Here is a 19,301-nt window from a genome sequence, read left to right on the forward strand (position 1 = left end):
CTCTTTAGATTGTAAGTCATCTTCAAAATTTATGAAGTACTTTTTTTGTGTCTCCTATTTGCAAAAAGAAATAAATAATTGATATTAAATTTAAATTTTTATACTCAAGCATATTTAATCAATAATATCTTTGTTTCAATAATATCTTTGTTTAGATAGATGAAATTGATATGTTTGTAACTTGTCAAATGATGCATCTATTGTTTCTATTATTATGTATTATAGTAGTAAAGCCATCTTAAACATTTGTTTGTAGGCCCAAAAAAATATTTGTTATATTGTTATGGTTAGAAGTCACATTTTGAGGTAATTTTTACCCTATTTATTTTTTAGCTCTAATAAATTTTGTCAATTTCTTATATCATGAATTATATTGAGGCAATATTTGCACCTATAGAATATGAAACTATAATCCACCAAAATAGTTTTTTTCTTTTTGGTAATAAAATTAATAATTCCAAATAAAGGTTTAGATCTTCTTTTCAAATCTAGAACAATGCAAAAACAAGAATTGCTTTTGATACCATTATTATTATCTTTATCTACTAGTATTTCTAATTGCTTTGCCAAATGTTTACTTACAACTTTAATTCTTCTTAAATGTGTCTAAAGGTGACTTTTTATTATAATACATGCAAGAATTTGTATAGAATTTGTACTATAGGGTTAGTTATTAAATCTTCATTAAACCACTACTGGCAATAGAATTGTATTAAGTAGATATTAGTAGTGGTTTAATGAAGATTTAATAACTAAAATTTACATCCATGTTTAAAATGTTGGTTTTTACCATAAGATAAGTTTTTTCTAAAAAGTGCCACATTTTAATAAACAACCCATTTTTCTTTGTAAATTTCAAAATGATTGTTAAAATACATAATAAAAAGATTTATCCTCCATAGAATTTATAGTAACTATAAATTGCTTAAGGCAATGCATCTCTTGTTTGACAATCTTCATGTCTATTTCAAAAATACAATTAGAATTTCAAAGCACTAAACCTCCAAAAGCTTGTAAGAAACTAATATATAGTTCTTCAACTAAAGACTCCTCAAATAGATTGATACCATTCTTTTTTCTAACATTAAATGTTTTAAGTTATGCCTTCCTTTTAATTCTTTTTACTTTGTGGTATAACGATGCTAAACCACAATAATATATTTTTAAAATTACATTAATATTTCTTTTAAAAGCTTCAAATTTTTTATGATTTAGCATGCTTGTTTTATTTTTAAAAAATATAACAATATTAAACCACAATATTATTGCTAAAAATTACACTAATAACCTTTGAGATGATAATGAATACACACCATATCACACAACCTCTTGAGTCTATGTTTACTATTCAAAACATATAACCATTTATGAGAAGAAGGATTTTGTCTCCTTATCCACTACCCAGGTAGCAACTTGACAATAGACAAAACTTGTGGGATCATTTGCCTTGGATTCAAATTGCCAATAATAATCTGCTTAATGGTATTCATCTTTATATATTGAGTGTAAATGTTTGTCTACGAAGCCTCGAAGCTTCTCAGCTTGCAATCCTTTGCTACTTATCTTAGTTGTCTCGTTAAGTAAACTCCCTGACCTAACTTCAATCTCTAATCTCAATTATGACTGGTATCCCAAACTCAATACTACCTACTAACAAATCCCGAAAACCACCTCAAAGGCAGTTGCAAAATATTAATTAGTGCTTTGCAAATGCGGTCTAAGCTGAATTAGTCGACCATGAGTAAGCCCTAACCACGGCCACGGGGGTCCTTGTGTGCCACCGCTTGTGTTGCGTTGGATCGTGGATACCTGAAAGTGGGTCTTTGCAGAGTCACCTCCTTGTCCAATTAATGTTTTGCTTTGTGACCAATATCTTCACTTTGCAAATTACTGCAGGCTCGCATTTTGGCCTTCGTAGGTGTCGGTCAGCTAGGGTCTACAAGGATTGCTAACAGATTTACTGTTTCAATGGTACTCACAGAGAAATAGTGCAGTGATCCCGAAAGCGGAGCAGCTGATATCATTTAGTAGGATTTTTCCTTCACATCTAGAGTTGACCTCTGCTGTGATCCGCGAAGCTTTTTGAGGAAACTTGAAAATATAAGGACCGTTTTTATGGGAAACTGCGAAATTATAGCTACTAAACGAAGCTCTCAACATCGTTCTTCAAGGCTGAAGGGCAGAAGCACCTGAGTTGGTCAATATGTGGATTTCTGGATCGCTTTTCGCGGATTTTGCTTGGAGACATTCCAACACAAACATGCAACTTGTAAGATTTGGTAGTACAACAATCTTCCCGAGTAGGTTGCTATGAAATACTGGATATTACCCTTCACTTAAGCCTTCTACACGTAACTGCTCATGTTTAAGTCATTGTGGAACATTGTTGAAGTAAAACCAAAATGACACACAACTCTACATTCAACTGCTAAAAGCACTACACTTTGTAAAAAAATCGCACTAATATTTGCAGTTCTAAGACTTTTGACTGTCATTATCAATGGGTCTTTCTAATGGTTTGGACGGTGTGCTTCCCGCTTGCACTGGTCCATTGTCATTGAAAAAAGATTTTGCTGGCGTTTGAACTTGATCTCCAGTGGAGTCCTCGGCCGCGGGCTTCACAGGACGAGAGCCTCCCCAAGCAGCAGCCTCAGAGGCTGCCAGGTAAGACCCAAGTGAAAAATCAACCACGTAAACTCGTACATGAAGTGGCTTGTACTAATTCAACAAGAACCAAAAGTAGACAGAATGTAATGAATTTTTTGAATCCCTTGAACCCACAAAATACTTTCGAGGGACTAAATGTGTACCTTTACGCTGTTCTTCTGTAACAAGGGTGTTGGCTTGGTCCTCCTTAATCCTGACATAGTCATCTGCGACATAAGGCTGAGCCTGAACAGACGCCTCTTCTGAAAAACACAGTCCAGAGAGAACTCTCAAATAAATAATCCATAGCAGTTGTAACAACCTTAACCAATGGGAAATGCTTGAATAAACAAGTCAAGGTGTTAAAATTTAAATAAATTTGTGGCCTACCAGACTTGGGCGCTTCGGTTGCGGAGAGGGTGGGCGGGATGGAGATTCGAATCGACGAGTCGGAGGAGGGACGAGATGGAGTTGAAGTAGGTGGATAATCATAAGAAGAGGGATTCCGCATCTCATCTAGACCTATTTCTTGCTCCAAGGTGGCCTTGAACTCATTAGATACTTGCTGTAAAACCAACCAAGCTTCTCAGATGAAGAACTTTAACATGACGCAGATGAGAACTGTCAACATTTCCTTATATCTTTGCTAACAACCATCTGCAGCCTACGCAGAGGTACTACATGCTTAGCAAAATCAGACAAACGCTACAGGACAATCACAGAATCCTCTCGTGGAATTAAGCTGCGAACAAATGAAGATCCACATAAATGGCCTCACATATCTAAATACATTATGTTAATACCTGGAGCTCCTTAATCGTCGGTTGAAATGCCCGCAGCGACTTGCCCAAGGTACGGGCAACCTGCAACACAATGGCATACAGTGCATACTTAAGATCGGGTAACAAGACAGTTTGAGAATCGAATTTTAATTTGATTGTACGTGTGGCTCTCCACTTTTATTTGCTCAATTTCCACATTCAGTGAAGTTAAAACAATTCATGCGTATTAAAAATTCCAGATCATTTCTCAGGTCAACAAGGCCACCCTGACAGAAGAAACCTGCATAAAAATAGCTGAGGAAAATTCAAGAAATATTCATCTGATATATGTTTGTATCTTCAGTGTCATGAACTGAAATTCTAATTATGCTGTTTGAAGTTTCTTTCAAATCCAACGACCAATGAACTCCCAGAAAAGACTACGACTAGAAGGTCTAACCATCATCACCAGCATAATGCATGACGTGGTTAGAGTTCGCATGTGAGCGATCGAATGACTAAATCTAATTACGGAGACCATGCTCATAGATTTTGCGCTTCCACATTCAAGCTACAGTGCTCATACCGTTACGATTGAAGAGGAGGGAGGGAGGAAGGGTGAGAAAGAGAGATCGTAGGTTGCTCCAATACCTCGGCAAGACCTTTCGGACCGAACACGAGCAGTGCCACCACGCCTATCACCAAAGCTTCCGGGGCGCCTACCCCAAGCAAAGACGCTTGAACTCCTACCCTTCTACCCTCTCTCGCCTCACCTGATGCAAAACCTAAGCACAACTATTTCAATTCCCTGCGTAAAGAAATTTCAAATGACAGAGCAACACCTGCACCTGCAACCTCATCATGCTGAAAATCCAGGTTTCGGGCACAAAAAACTACAAGCGCTGTAACTGGTTGAGGTGGTTCAGCAAATCCTAACTCTGGCCTATTAGCAAGAATTTCCAGTAGCACCAATCGAATGTGAACTTCAGATTCCAGAGTTGCTCATTCTGAGTAGGATTGAGAAACCCACCCACGGGACATGTGAGAAACAGACAAATCCGGCCTTGAAACGACGAAGAGGCCGAATTGAACACCGAGCTGGCTTTCAAAGCCGACGACCCACCCAACCACCCCCTTCCACGACCAACAAGGCCGAGTTGCTTCAAACTCCGGCACATCCCAGTTACCGCCTGCGGGGTTTGAAAGGTAGCGAACACGGAGCCGGAGCTGCTGCTACACGACTCATCCAGGGTGCGCGAGAAAGCGGCGGAGGGCAAGCAGCAAGCACCCGCCATCGTTGCCATGGCTTGACAATTGCACTGACACACAACGAACCTCTTCAGCTTGGAACTAAGATTATAAGGATAATCGGAGGTGGACGAATAGGGCTTGTGAAGAAATTCCAGGCCCGTCTCAGGGGAATACGATTGTGCCAACACCTCGATTGCCAGGAACGCAGACGGAGTCCCAAGGGATAAAAGAGCGCTGAAGTGGGCCAATAGGAAAGCTTCCGGTTTTAGATCACCGTTCACACCGTATTCCGCAATATTCTTAAAACTGACTTAGACCCACGAAGGAAGCAAGCAAGCAACGCCTTTGAAAATCTTACAGAGCAACCTCTCTTTTCCGTTCTCTAAGAAGCACGGTTTGAATTCATACATTTTTTTACAAAAAAAATCCATGTTTTGTGTGTATATTCACATGTCACTTTGAGACTAATCTCAAAATTATCGTTCTTCAGATTCTCGGTTGTGAGAGTTGCTCGTCCTGGTGCACACAACTTCCAAAGGAACGAGGAAAACAAGCGAGTTTGGAATCTTGCTCTGTGGTAAGAACTAGGGCACATAGAAACAAGGTTTCTTGTCAAGCGATGCCCCAAGCCCGTGCTTGAAATTCACCCAAACGAACTACAGCACATTTCGCACAAGATTCAAATCCTTCAACTGTTTGCGTGGCACAGTTTCAAGAGCACTGCCTTCTTCAAAACTTCAATTCCTCGGCAAAATCTGGCCTCAACAACTAAGACCGTGTTCATTTCAATTATACCCCGAGTCTATATTCTTAAGATGGCTGCTTGCTAATGGTTGTGATTAATGCTTTCATCTCAAAGACATTAACTTGGGTTCACAGAATTGCTTTTGATCGAATTTCAGTTAATCCCAGTCTGGCTCATTCGGAGCTTTCTCATTCATCTCCAGATTAGCGAAGCCATCTGCGAAGTTATCTGATTCAAGCTGCGCTTGTTGTCTGCTCTGATCCGTTGCTTGAAACGAAATTTCCTGCAAGACACGCTCGTTATCATCAACTGGCAATGGAGATCCATCCTCTGCAATCCTCAATGCAAGCAGCTTCTTCTTCAGTATGTTGACAGCATCCACACATATCTTTGCTGGGGCAATGGCTCCGGTTGATTCCACTGAAAATATGAAACTGTCATCTCGCCAGGCGATTTCGACAAGCTCTGCCATCCCAGCCGCTTCTACGTTCCTTTGGAGCTCTTGGCTGGTATAGGCGCCCGGACTGACCACCATCACCTGCACAGGATATTATAATCCTGAGATATCTTAGAAAAGCCTGCAATTGAGCACCGATTGCGATCAATGAAACGACATGGGATAGTTCTCAGCAAACCTTGCTAGTGGCTGGGTCGAGTTTGAAGACTTTAACAAGAGTAGCAGGGACAGGAAAACTCTGGTTTTGTGGGAGATCGAGGCTACTTTCAACCCAATTCTGTTTCTCGGCAAGTGTCAAAGCTTCCATCTTCTCTTCATTGATGTAAATTTCTGGTTCGTGATGAAAAGTTACAGTGGCAACTGGCGACCACTTGGCGTGGAGACTTCCCATCCCTTTTTTCGCCAAAGCACGGAGGGTGATCTCCTGACCCTTGTACAGCTTCGCAATGCATATGTCCATCTTGCATTCTTCCAATACACCTTGCTTGTCCACGTCAATTTCAACAGGTACCACGGCATCGTTCGAAGATTTCAAGTCGCGCTGGGTGACATCCTTGATGCGATCTTCGGTCGCCTTGACGCTTAACAAGAACTCAACAGTGCAATTCTGACAACTGCAGAACGCACGAGTGACGCAAGCGACATGAATTCGCTTCTGATCATTAGGATAATCCTCCAAAATATCACTCACCAGAGAAAATAAAAACAAAAATATTATGAATATGAAAGCTAGAGTACAACATTTTCATTGCAATTTTCTTAAACTTAGAAAGTCCGAAACCGACGATTTCGCAAACCTGCGGTCACCCGGACATGAGTCACATTCGCTGGGAAACACCATCTCCATGGCCCGGTCGCTGGTGAGCGGAATAAGTCCAAGACGATGAGCGATAAACTCATCAGTCAGGACGGAGGAATTCATCTCAATCTCCACCAAGTCGAAAGCCAATGTGGGCACTTCAACCATCATGCAGCGGCGCAGCGAGTTGGCCATGCTCACGTCAGTGTTCTCAAGCTTGAATCGCAACACGTTTCTCGAACTCATACTCTCCATGATCGACACGGTCGGGAGCCTGTGATACGAAACACCGCAGGCAGAACTCGGCAACAAATCTGGTTGAGCCAGTGCATGCTCCATCTCCTCCTCTTTGGCAAGCTTCATCTCCGGATCCATTTCCTGCCTCCACCCGGAACTGTTCTCCCCCTTCTCCGACTCCATCTCCGGTTGTTTCTGCAGCTGCTGCTTCATCCCTCATCCATTTCTGCACTCGCCATCTTCACTTATCTGCAATATCCTCAAAGACTCAGCCAATGTAGACTCCATGAATCAGACTCCGACGCAGAAATCTAGATTTGCAGCTTCCGTGAGCGCGTACTTCCATTAAGTGGTCACTTTAGGATGTCATGTCCTTCATTTCAGCGCCGCAGGCGAACACGTCGTCGTTCACTATGCGGCTGTAGATTCGATTACGCGTGCGTAGAGGGTCTTCGTTTGCTGAGATTCGATCCTGCGATCGATTGTGACTCTCGTGTAGGCCTGAGCTGCCTTCGATCTCTAACTTCAAGTTGAATCGAGGTTGTTAGTGAAAATAGTGTGGTTAATTCTTTCGTTGTTGTTTTATTTGGTGATTAGTGTAAGCTCTTCAGAATTAATGTTGTTCGGTTTCGTAATGATATGCGTGTGTGCACTTGTACACAATTATTTAAATGCCAATTATTTTTATTTTATTTATTTTACTTTTTGCCTTTGGTGTTATTGTGCATAAGTCTGTTGAATTGAGTGGGTGCATCAATTGAGAATGTTAAGAATTATTTTTTTAGCATTTGAACGTTTGAATTTTTAAAATATTTTTAGTGCATTTTTGAGAAATTTTCGGGTAGTTGTTGCTCATTATTTTACTTGTTAGTGATAGTATCAGTAGTTTGGTAAATTAGTTTGAACCACGTAATGCTTAAGATTTCAAAACTTCATTGTATGTTATAATTATATATATCGAGGTTAAATATTTATTTGTTGATTTTTGTGCCATAATTAGTATAAAAGGTACATTTTAAAAATCTTACAAAGTTTTTAAAAAGTTCTAAGATGCCATAGTTTTAAATAATTGTTTAATTTTTTTTATAGTCTTGTAGAAATTTCTTCAACAAGACCATAGAAAGCCTCAAATATTTTAAAAGATTTAAGATGACAATGAAGGTTCTTAAAAGCTTTTAAAAAAAATATTGAAAAATACTAAAAAATTATAGGTACTTTTAAGTACTCATTGAAAGTTGAACAAATATCTAAAATATTCCAAAAAGTTCTAAAAGCTACTAGAAAGTTCAGTTTGTTACACGTTCACGAAACTAATAAAAAAGCTATAATTCTTATGAGTAATCTTACCCTTATCTATGTTTTTATTTTTTGACCTATTATAAGTAAAATTAGGTATATATATATATATATATATATTCAATATATTTCTATTGTATGCATTTGTACATCTCGTTTTATATTATATAAAGTGTCTAAATCAGGCTTTTGTGTGAACATGGTCAACTTTGCATGCTACTTATATTGATTAGCATGTTCTGGTATGGGAAGGGTGTCAGACATGAGAAGATTCCTCTACACATTGTAACATTCTCCACTCAACTTCATCTAAAATATCAATATCTTTCATGTAGGGATGGGCAACAGCACTGTAGAGTGTAACACAGTTGGGTTCATCCACTATTTGTTTAGAACCATTTTTGCTGCACTCTTGGTCTGGTTGTTGTAAGCTAAAAAAAATTTCAGTCTACAAGGTGCATCTGATGTTTCTATTCAGTTCCAAAAGAGTAGTTTATTTATTTATTTTTACACTGTAAACCAACTATTGCCACAAGGTAATTTAACGAATAGATGTATAGTTTCAAAAATCTCACTTTTCGCAATTATTCACTTTTTGTACAGATGTCATGTCAACAAGACGTGCACCTCACCATCAATTTCAAACATGAAGGATCAAAGCAGAGAAGAGATACTTCTGTAATTCACACGTTCCTCTGCAATTTATGAGACCTTGTGTGTATTCGGAACCTGTGTATTCGGAACCTGCGGCTATATTATATTCAGAATTCTCATCACCTTCTACTGTGCACTGAAGTGGAACACAAAAACTGAAACAGCTCAAGCCTATGAATGTTCACAGGATCCAGGAGATGAATGCAAGGAGAATCGATATTCTTGCTCAACTGCAGTTGCAACTTGATGTCCGAGCTCGAACCCCTGTGAATCTAAACTGTCGGTGGAGTGAAGGAACCAATGAGAAACTGCCGCCAGAGATGACGAAGGAGCATCCGAAGACGACGTAGGGAATCCGTATTGCAAGAGGTCGTAAGCATAACACTACTACCTGTCCAACTTGTGGGTCACAAAAAAAATGCAGTAGCAGATATTTGGGGTAGCAAGTGCAGACCCCCTCAGAGCTACAAAACGTGGGATAAAAATCTTAAAACCAAATGAAGACCCCCACAAGATTTGGGGCAGAAGTAAACAAAAGCCGTTCTCATTGACTTTCTCCTCGGAAAGCAAAATACTTACATCAGCGCGTTACTTCAGTTATCTCAAGCAGAGGCTTGTGTGTGTATTCAGGAACGCTCCATATGGTTCGAGAATGAAAATAACATGACTGCTCTGCGGTTAATATTTGCTACGCTCAGGGTTGGACAGAAATCTAATTCCTGCACCCAGTGAACCTAGGACTTGGAAATTGAGCATCACGATACTCGGTGATTTCTTAAGTGATGCAGCCATTGCGAAAGGCTAGAAGCTGGTTAAAGAGATCAACCTGCGAGACGTGCAAGGCTCACAGCAAAGCATGTAGACCATGCCTTCTACATCCAAAGTCTGGTGCTTCATGTCGCAATGTGGTCGTCGGAGAAGAAATTGCACGGGGGTCGTTTCTGGCTCTGGAGAAGCAGAGAATCCAATCACTTGAACCATAGCCAATCTGTCGGCGGAGGCTGAATTTGACACAGTAAGGCATTGACTACTTAGATTGATCAGCTCGAAGGTTGGCCCGATCAATCACGAGTCTGCAGGATTGCGTCGAAGATGCAAGATGTCGCGGAGATGACGACGGTCTTTGGGCAATCTCAATAAGCAATCCTCATACATTACCTCGAGTTTTTTGACGATTTCGACGAAAGGTGGTCGCTTCGGGGTATACGGTGACCAGCAATCCTCGATCAATGCCTTCATTTGTGGGGGATACGTTTGGGCTCTCATCTCTGGCCGCTTATCGTCTCTAGCAACTAGTGTGGCAGCGTCGTATGCATCCTTGTCCTCAAACGGAGCGACACCTTCAAACATCTCATATAATATCATTCCAAAGGAAAACACGTCGACGGATTTGTCGTAGGGTTGATGTTCGAAGACCTCAGGCGCCATGTATCTGTAACTCCCAGTCTCCCCCGTCATCTTGTACACATCATGCATAAGCTTTACGTCGATCAGCTTGCTCAGTCCGAAGTCGCCGACCTTCAGCTCATGCTCTTCGTCCACTATGATGTTTCGGGGTTTGAGATCGCGGTGGATGATGGGCTTGCTCCGATTGTGAAGGTAAGACATGCCGCGAGCTATGTCGAGGGCATACTTCACGATGCGGTCAGGAGCCAAATTAGGGTTGCTCCTCAGCAACTGATGCAAATCGCCCCCTGCCAGAAACTCGGTGACTAACATGAGAGGTCTTTGACGGGTAACAGCCCCGAGGAACTGCACAATGTTTGGGTGCCGAACCTTTACGAGCAATTGCACCTCGTGCTGGAAGTCCTTGATGACCATTCTGTCGTTGGACAGAGAAGGTCTGATTGTCTTCACAGCGACGGGTGTGCCGCGCCAAAGCGCCTTCCGAATCTCTCCAAAGGAGCCTTTGCCGATGAGCTCGCTGGTATCAAGTTCAATCTCCGACGGAGCGATCTCCCAGTCGCGGTTAGAAGGCAACGGAGGGGCAACCTGAATCAGACTCTCAACGTGGCCCCTCGGGGCACCTGCGTGTGACTCAGCCCCGTAATCCTTCAACAGCTTTACCATCTCCATGTATCCTGCACTCTCCGCCTCGCCTCTCGGAGATTTCCCCCACCTGTCTTTTGCATTCAACTCTGCTCCTTCCGCAAGCAGGACTTTAGCAACAGGGACACAATCCAGGGACGCGGCGATGTGCAAGGGCGTGCGCTTGTCATAGTCCGCAGCATTCACGAGCTGCTTGTCTTTCTTCAGAATGGTCCTTAACAGCCCCACGTCGTTACTCCTCACAGCCCAGTGCATTTCCGTGCGCAGCGCCAGTTCCTCCTTCGCATCTGCCATCTCGAATGCTTCTCGTTGCCCCTGTTCTAACACTCAACAACAATCCACACAAAGACCCCCAAGACTCCTACTCCTAACAGTCAATCCCTCCTCGCTATGGGTAGAAGCCACCCACTGAGCTATATCACCTCACGCACACCGCGTCCCGATCCAAAGATCCAATAAACGAGTACAACAATTCAGGGATTCGCGAACTATTCACACGAAAGCTGTACATTACCACCACACACACCGACAGATTGCTAAGTGCCCAAGCTTTGTGAAAGACACTGCCCCCTAAACGTCAAAAGATTAGGTTCGACTCACAAGAGGATACGTAACGGATTGATGACAGCTGCAAAGTTTTGTCCCCAAATAAAAGCTTCGCGAGGTCGCGGCGAGTACATGCTCCCCGGCGCATCCAAATGCGGTAAACGAAAATTGCCTCTGATTAGCTAAATATGGTGGGTGACGAACCAACGGCCGGCCCGTAAAGCCGAGATCGATGGAGATTGGATCGCATAGAACAGTCTCAGTGGTCTAGAACAGTAGGGGTCCAGCATTCCGCGGAATAATCGACGGTCATGTGGTCGGTCAACACAAGGAGGCCAACCTGGATCTAAGTTCTCACATCTCATCTTCTCGGCATGAAAGCCCTCATGGTCAGTGGAAGCCTAGTAAAAGTCTATTCTTTCACCAAACCTCGACGTGTAATGTGCTGCCGAAGGACGGGATGGTTGTATATGTTCCTCCTCACCGGAGTTGTCGCGTCACAAACTTCGACGTGTGACAGCTTGATTCCTGCCTAAGGTTGCTCGTGTTACAAACGAGTCAATAACATCCCCCAAGTGGCTCGCAAGGAGACAAAGCAACAGCACGCATGGGGGCTCGTGGTCAATGAGGTTCTAACGGGGCACCCACGACCCCACACAACACATCGTATTCTCTTTTGTCGGCGTTTGACAACATCGCTCCCATTGTTGCTGTCCTAATTTAGAAACTGTCCTCGCGACGAACGATTGGAAGGAGAGAAGTGCGAGTGGTTTGGGAATCTCTGTGATCCTGGACTGAATTCTGCTTTGCAGAAAGGCAATGTACGTTGATTGAGACACCATCTTCGGAATCAGTCACATTTCTCCAGCACTTCGAGAAATTGAGCCAACCGCCATTTAAACCAGAAGACTTCCGGGAATTCTCAGAGTTAATATTTAAAATCCCGAATCCAAAATCATATGAAAAAAACCTCATTGTTTGTAATAATGAATGCTCGAAGGATCGTTTGAGGTGCAAGAATAGGGGTTTCAAGTCTTGACAAGGAGTTTATTGATCCACCAATGTTAGGTGCGCAAACTGGGTTTAATCACTCGCTATTTTTCTGTGTCTCTAATACATTCCATGAATATAAAAATTTCTGCCGACGTTAAGTGTGATTGCAACAGCTGCAACTTGTAGTAATGCTCAAAACAACAGAAAGTACACTCGTACAACCCTACATTTGTCCAAGCATGTGAGTAAATAATTGAACTGCAAGCAGATGTAACACATCCTGCTTCGAAAAAGGGAACATTCTTGATATCACCCATCCACCGTCTTCAGAACACTCAAGGTTGAGTTGTCTGTTACTAAATATTCTAAGCATAGCTGCCGGAGGACATGACCCTTGGCTTGCAGCCTATAACTGGCAGCAGTCTCATTATCCTAGGCTACCCCAAAGAGGTTCAGTAATCAAAGTGAGGATTCAATCCATTCACAAAGTAACCCTTGCAAGTGATATAATGTGTGACCCTTGCGAATCACAAATCGTAAATTACGTTCCAGCCAACGTTGAGTTCATGGTTTAACGTCCAGTTGTTTTCCCTTAACTGGAAGTAAGGTGTCTGTTCAAAGGGTTGTAATCCAAGCATTAACATACAACTCAACTAAAAAACGTCTCAAACGCACAACTCCTATGCTAGTCTTCTAATTTATCCCTACTTTGTAAGGTTAACAAAATTGAGTAACACTTGGATTTTAGTTACCATACAGCGAAGACCTTTCAGCAGATTTGTGAAGCGCTGGGACAGCATTCTTACAAGATAACGTTGAAACTGTAGAACGAATATTTGTAATCTCATTTGCGCTCACTACTGCAACTATCAAATCAAACTAGAACAATAAGCATGGTATTTCCTTCCAAAGATGGACTCTACATGAGAAGAATAATCATCCACAGAACAGAACAGAACAGCTGAGGTATACAATAATCACTGCCTGTTGGAACACTAACCTGCTTGAAAACATTGCAACCAATCTTAAACTTTAGATCCTGATCCTCTGTGAAATTAAACACCTTGTAGCTGAGTTCCACTACACCCCTTGGTTTTCCCTGCTTGCTAACACACAACTCCCTCATCAGTTTTACATTCCGTCAGATCAGAGATTCGCAGGGGCACAACTCGCAAAACAAGTTCAACTCAACCATGTCGATTCTAGAATATCTAGTTAGGAGGAAGAAGACGACATATCCAAAATACAAGTGCATATCAGATTTTTGAGTTTCACGTGACAAGCACCTTAGCCATTTCCTCATCTTCACCACGTTCCGACTAAAATGTGCTCTAGAATATGTTGCTTTGTGAGAGTTCAAGTTCAACTACTCAATTTAAATGTTCTGGATGGCCATTGATTTGATGATCAACAAAGCTGTAGGCCTGGAAAGCATTGCTCTGATCAAAGCAATAATCCCAGAAAAGACTTCAAGTCTTGGAGAAAGTAACAAGCGCAGAGATTGACAAGTAGATCACCTACCTTTCTACTCCTCGGGTTGAAATTGTAGCCACCTTTCAAATCCACACTTAATAACCCATTGTCTGTAACTGGCAGAGTCTTCTTCCCTTGAACATCACAAGTGAGCTCCTTCATCTGAGAATTGAAGATACAACCCAATAACGGAAAAGCCAATGCCCTTCATAAATTTAACGCTCCGTAATGCTTAATTCATTGCACTAGTGGCGATGTCCACATTCCGAGTAATGATCAGCACACAACGACCACCAACAAACGGAGTGCTAACGATTTGGAGACATCGAGAGATTCCCCTCTTCATTAGCAGAATAAAACACAAATTGGCAATCTTCTACGACATTGTAAATCCTGTTTTCAATCGTCCACCAGTACGTAATTGTCTACAAAACTAACAACAACAATAAATCAACCACAGTTTGAAGTTAACAAACGCACCACATCTTCGCTACCGTAAAGATGGCCAGCTACGACTTACACGCAAAACATCCATCCTCCCCATCCACAAACACCTCTCTGCGACAATGCACACAGAAACCTCTCACGAAGTAGCCACACCTTGGCAGAATCGAACATCCAATCCAAAGCGAGAAAAGGAAGAGAACCGCAAACAGGAGTTTGAAATCTTGCATGCTCCCAGAAACAGAAAACGAGTACCCACAACAGAGACGCTTACAGTCAACCAACACTAAACACCAAAGGCCAAACGAACATAAATAAACAGAAAAAGCAGAAAAAACAAAAAAAAAAAAAAAAAAAAAAAACTACTGATAACGAGAATTAAGCCACAAGGGTTCTCGTGAGCACGGTGAGCTATGCATCAGTGCCCACCTCCAAGAAGAAGGCTTTGTCGAGGAGGAAGTTTTCCTTGGCGTGCAGGAGCAGCTGCTTTTCCTCCTTGCTGTAGCGAAGTGATGTCTCCATCGCTAAATGAATGCCCTACCCTCTGATAATGAAATTGCAGAAGCGGCGCTACGGGGTTGGGGGAGGGGCAAGGCTAACAATGAGGTTCAGATCAGGGTTTGCTGCAAACAAAGCCAGCATGACGGACTGGTTGCTTTGGCTCTCTCTCTCTCTCTCTCTCTCTCTCTCTCGCCCACAACCGATTCCCTTTCCCAGCACGAGGTTAGCAACGTGTCGACTATATTGGCACCACTTGTCCTATCTAAATTCCACACCATGAGGGAAAAATTGGGTGAGAATCACTGGTACCACTCATTCCTTCGCTTCAGTCTGCGGCGCGTCGCTCCCACCCTTCCTGATCACTGTGACACCAACTTATTTAGACTTCTCACTTTCCCCTCGAGTCCGTACACCGGACAGTTGGACGTGTCGTGTGATAGCCATTTCACACTTTATGGCGAATCGTTCAGTTCACATATTTCAACACTCTGCAGCGGCTTGGCCTCTAGGTAAAAGTATTCCATTCTGAAAGTATCAAACATCTGTGCAGAATATTCTTAACTCAACTTCCTGTGTTGGGTTGTGGAATTGGTGAGGAGCAATATCTGCTTCATCTCCTATTTTACTGCTAACCATCTTGCTCTCCCACGAACGACTGAATGTTGCGTTGCGTTTCGATTTTCAGGTACAGCTAATGCTGTGAAGCAAAGGTGATGTCATTCGTACCGCGGTTTAGCTTCAATCGTCCCTGTGCACAGTTCTTCTGTTGTGCAGAGGTCAAACATACACATTCTCCTGGCTCACCGTAATGTACTAATTGTTCTCGTGAAAGCTAAATTTGTCGTCGCAGTCTTTATTCCTATACAAAATTGTCTGTACACAAGGTGATGATGAATCCTCTGGAAACTTCCGGTATCAATGGCCAAATAAACAAGAATGGTTGAGGACAATGAGAGTCAACTACAGCACAGCTTCAAAGATGGTGGCAATCTTGAGTGTCGGTTGAGAGAAAATGGCTTAATTTCTCAGTATTGTGGCTGTGTCAATTAACTCGCTTACGTTGCAAAACAATATATAACATGGTGCATTTAGATTAATTTAAATTACGGGGTCTGACGTAAAGTTTTGGTGTAGAAGACTAGGGACAGGCTGCAACTTCCGTTTTTTTACTGATGAGAAGAATGGACTTAACATTGAATTGTTCTTCATTCAAAATGTCTGAGAAATTACAGGAAATTTTTGATCGCAGGTTAAAGAATCTATCGCGGACCCGAATCCAGCTCCGTGTCTGTGAGTTGAGTATGAACCAAGCCAAGCCCTAATTTCCCCACCTGGAAAGAGGGGAAAAGTATGTACACGAGGCTTCACGAGGCGTGGCAGGAATGCGAACCCCGAAACCGTCGGCAATTGACTAGTTTGACGTCCAAACGAGTGTAATTTCTCCTCCCCCACGCCACTCCTGATCGCTAAGATTCGCATTTGCCGCTACCACTTCTCCATTTCGTTCTACTCCAAGCGCCTTCACATCGGCTCAAACTCTCAGAATGCTCACCTGGTGGTAGGTTCTGATTTCGTCTCCTGATGTTCGCCTCTCTCAAAACTTGTTTACGAGCATTGGTTTAGAGATGGACGGATGGGTAAGCTCATGTGGACACAATGAACTGCCAAACCTATTGATGTGCACACACGAGAATTGATTTTGTAGGAGTTCGTTCGCTTGCGCTGTAGGATACCCAGCACCATTCAGTGTTTAGCAAGCATACTTCTTGTTTCTTGTTGTTTGTGTGTGTGTGTGTGTGTGTGTGTGTGTTTTTTCCCGTGTCTTCTACTGTTTTGTGATCATGAATTGTGTCAACCCACTACAAGTCTCTGGTCTGAAGATTGCCACGCGATTGAAACATCTTTTTGACGGGCCGACTCCGACAACAAACTCGATCAGGTGGTCATCGAAAGGTATGATGGTCGAGTCGATGGTAGTAGTGTCGATCGTTATCTCGAGCGTGTCTTTGACTGCGAGGCTGTGGCAAACCTTTGTGTTTGTGAGTGAACTGTGTATATGTTGTTTCTGCACACGATTTTCCGAAATGTAGTACGATATTCTTGTGTTGTTGACACCGAGACAGTTCTAGTAAAAACTTTATCTGATTGTGAGACTGGGGAGACTCTTGCATGCTGAAGCTGACCAGATGCTTCAGTCCATGGCTTGTAATCCTAGTAAAGTCGAATGTGTAATTGAGAACATCATGACGAAAATGAACCAAATTCTTAGAAATCTGTGCAGACACTACACCCTAAAACCTGCCAATGATACGTGGTAGATGTTGATCGGTACAGATTGGTAACCTTCTCGTAAGAAGCAGAATCACGTTATGTACAGTTTAGTCGGTAAATGAAAAACCTCATTTCCACGGGAATGCCTTCGGAGGCGGGCGCAACCTTGCAATCGTCAGGAAGCGTCACCTTAAAGACTCACTCCACCGATTGTCTACAGTGCAGTATAAGATGAAGTATGATCTCGTAGCTGCCACATTGGCACGGCTTGCTTGATAATTGAGTTTTCGCTTAATATGTTGCTGTTGTGAGACGTAGGGTACATGCACTTTCTCGTGACCCCTGCAGTATCTCATAAGTTTCCTTTGTCCAGTGACGATCATCTGGTCTACAACCCCATGATTTTGTTGTGAATGAGGTATTGGAGGGTGATTAGGCCTCGTTTCCATTCATCTTCTTTTACGAAATGCAATTCTTTACTTCGTTGTGAACTGGATATTTTGCAACAGGACGATCCAGGCAATTCGAGAAGTCCATCCAAGTTGAGACGGGCATTCTCCAAATCACCAAAAACCTTAAGTAAATCCTCAACCTGGCGCTTTCGATGTGCACGCACACAATTAGGGTCTGATCGATTCCATAAACAACTTCAATCTGATGAAATTAACCCTAAGTGTGCGGCATTGTGCAGATATCTTACTGATCCAGACAAAATGGCTTTGAAAACGACCAGTGCTGGAGTCACTTTGACGACACGGTTCAAAAGAAAGAGGAAAGCAAATGTCACGCCACCTGCCACACCATTCAACAACACTTCCTTCCTAATCCAGCTGCAACGACGACGAGAGCAACGACGCATCCCAACAAGGTGTGAATTCGACCAGTATGGCTCCATGGAGAACATGATTGCCTGGTGCTACTTGCCCACCTCACCACAAAACCGAATCCCTGGGCCCTCATCTCATTCTATCCCTCATCCTGCCACAAACCCATCCTCACAAACCCCACAAAATCCTGTGCCGTCCCGTGAAAACCAGGATGGAGAAGTCTTCAATCTTAACCATCCTCGTCAACAACAACAAGAACAACAACCCTGCAGCGGCGACCCTCAAACCTCGCCTACCACATCGAAACTCGAAGACTCTCAAGTGAACCCACCAGATTGTTGATCTCCTCCTCATCAGCAAAGTCTGCCCCAATTCGCGATCGACAACGTTACTGCTTGTGATGGAAAGCTGAGCAACGAACTGTATCTGATCCATGCTTCATCTAGATTTGCTGCATTGTAGATAGTCTCTTTCTGTTGCCCTATTCTTTATGTGCACACATACACACACACAAATAATAAGACATATATATATATAGATAGATATATAAATAAATAAATAGCAATACGCATGTGAGGGTTGTGGGTTTTGGGGTTTAGAAAGTGTGCAGCTCAATGACACGCAAGGCAAGCTTCCAATTTCGTGAGATGGGTAGTTTCATACTTCATTGTAGAATCACACCACATTTATTATTGAGTTTTATAACTCCAGGTAAGGCTTGATGTTTGCACACTAGTTGGTTGGTTTGGTTGGATCTTGTCAGTGTAGTAGTACAAGTGTGTGAAATAGAGGTTGTATAGAATCAATTCAATTTTCGAAGTGATTATTGTTCATGTATTGTGGAAAACTGATATCATTTAAATACAAATGATAACAATATATTCCAATCACATTTCGTGCATTTTTTTCAGAATAACAATAGAACTCACATGTATAATTTATTTACTACTAATTCACAATAATACAAGATAACACTAATATATCAGTCTTTTGTGCTAAACTGGTTACTTTTATACGTTCTAAAAATCACGCATAAAATTTACTTTTCTGAACAAAAACTCATCACCTTATCTATATATATATATATATATATATATATGTTTTGATGTATCAATTCTAGCAGTCAAAATAAATGACTAAATAAACTAGTGTTAATTTATGTGTTTTTTAATATTTTTTTAAAAATAAAATTATAATTCTAAATTTATGGATTAACAGAATAATTTTTTTTAGTGATTATTGTAGTAAGAATCAATAGAATGTTTTGGTTTTGATTCCCATGTGAAAAGCATTCAAGAACTATTAAATGGTTTCCGTCATTCAACCCATTCTTTGTGATTTTTTGTTTTGC

General features: G+C 41.9%; 5 protein-coding genes across 6 annotated transcripts; 1 reads left to right on the top strand and 4 right to left on the bottom strand.

The window, feature by feature from the left end:
• Positions 1-2,206: 2,206 nt before the first annotated feature.
• Positions 2,207-4,725, bottom strand: LOC112282973 (sec-independent protein translocase protein TATB, chloroplastic). Of its 2 annotated transcripts, none has more exons than XM_090250594.1 (6): positions 4,438-4,725; positions 4,059-4,180; positions 3,450-3,509; positions 3,037-3,211; positions 2,811-2,909; positions 2,207-2,657 (listed from the first exon to the last, which is right to left on the bottom strand). In XM_090250594.1, the coding sequence occupies exons 1-6, from the start codon at positions 4,709-4,711 to the stop codon at positions 2,476-2,478; spliced, it is 912 nt and encodes a 303-aa protein (XP_090106720.1). In that variant the 5' UTR covers positions 4,712-4,725; the 3' UTR covers positions 2,207-2,475. The 2 variants fall into 2 exon arrangements, with proteins under 2 accessions (XP_090106720.1, XP_024376998.1); XM_024521230.3 differs by having other exon boundaries at positions 4,059-4,192.
• Positions 4,726-5,367: 642 nt separating this feature from the next.
• LOC112282825 (DNA-directed RNA polymerases II, IV and V subunit 3) lies at positions 5,368-7,237 on the bottom strand. Its single transcript, XM_073534328.2, has 3 exons — positions 6,658-7,237; positions 6,039-6,474; positions 5,368-5,941 (listed from the first exon to the last, which is right to left on the bottom strand). The coding sequence occupies exons 1-3, from the start codon at positions 7,107-7,109 to the stop codon at positions 5,561-5,563; spliced, it is 1,269 nt and encodes a 422-aa protein (XP_073390429.1). The 5' UTR covers positions 7,110-7,237; the 3' UTR covers positions 5,368-5,560.
• A 2,137-nt stretch (positions 7,238-9,374) lies between these two features.
• Positions 9,375-11,975, bottom strand: LOC112282308 (serine/threonine-protein kinase VIK). Its single transcript, XM_024519756.3, has one exon. The coding sequence runs from the start codon at positions 11,187-11,189 to the stop codon at positions 9,912-9,914; it is 1,278 nt and encodes a 425-aa protein (XP_024375524.1). The 5' UTR covers positions 11,190-11,975; the 3' UTR covers positions 9,375-9,911.
• A 687-nt stretch (positions 11,976-12,662) lies between these two features.
• On the bottom strand, positions 12,663-15,664 carry LOC112282310 (outer envelope pore protein 21, chloroplastic). Its single transcript, XM_024519763.3, has 4 exons — positions 14,781-15,664; positions 13,956-14,069; positions 13,435-13,533; positions 12,663-13,045 (listed from the first exon to the last, which is right to left on the bottom strand). The coding sequence occupies exons 1-4, from the start codon at positions 14,871-14,873 to the stop codon at positions 12,962-12,964; spliced, it is 390 nt and encodes a 129-aa protein (XP_024375531.1). The 5' UTR covers positions 14,874-15,664; the 3' UTR covers positions 12,663-12,961.
• Positions 15,665-16,272: 608 nt separating this feature from the next.
• Positions 16,273-18,669, top strand: LOC112282309 (uncharacterized). The gene is made up of 4 exons (XM_024519761.3): positions 16,273-16,410; positions 16,733-16,805; positions 17,633-17,702; positions 17,815-18,669. Exon 4 carries the CDS (start codon positions 17,837-17,839, stop codon positions 18,290-18,292), a length of 456 nt encoding a protein of 151 aa, XP_024375529.2. The 5' UTR covers positions 16,273-16,410; positions 16,733-16,805; positions 17,633-17,702; positions 17,815-17,836; the 3' UTR covers positions 18,293-18,669.
• The last annotated feature ends 632 nt before the right edge of the window (positions 18,670-19,301 follow it).

This window comes from Physcomitrium patens, chromosome 5 (assembly GCF_059467195.1).
Source record: "Physcomitrium patens ecotype Gransden chromosome 5, ASM5946719v1, whole genome shotgun sequence".
Lineage (NCBI taxonomy): Eukaryota > Viridiplantae > Streptophyta > Bryopsida > Funariales > Funariaceae > Physcomitrium > Physcomitrium patens.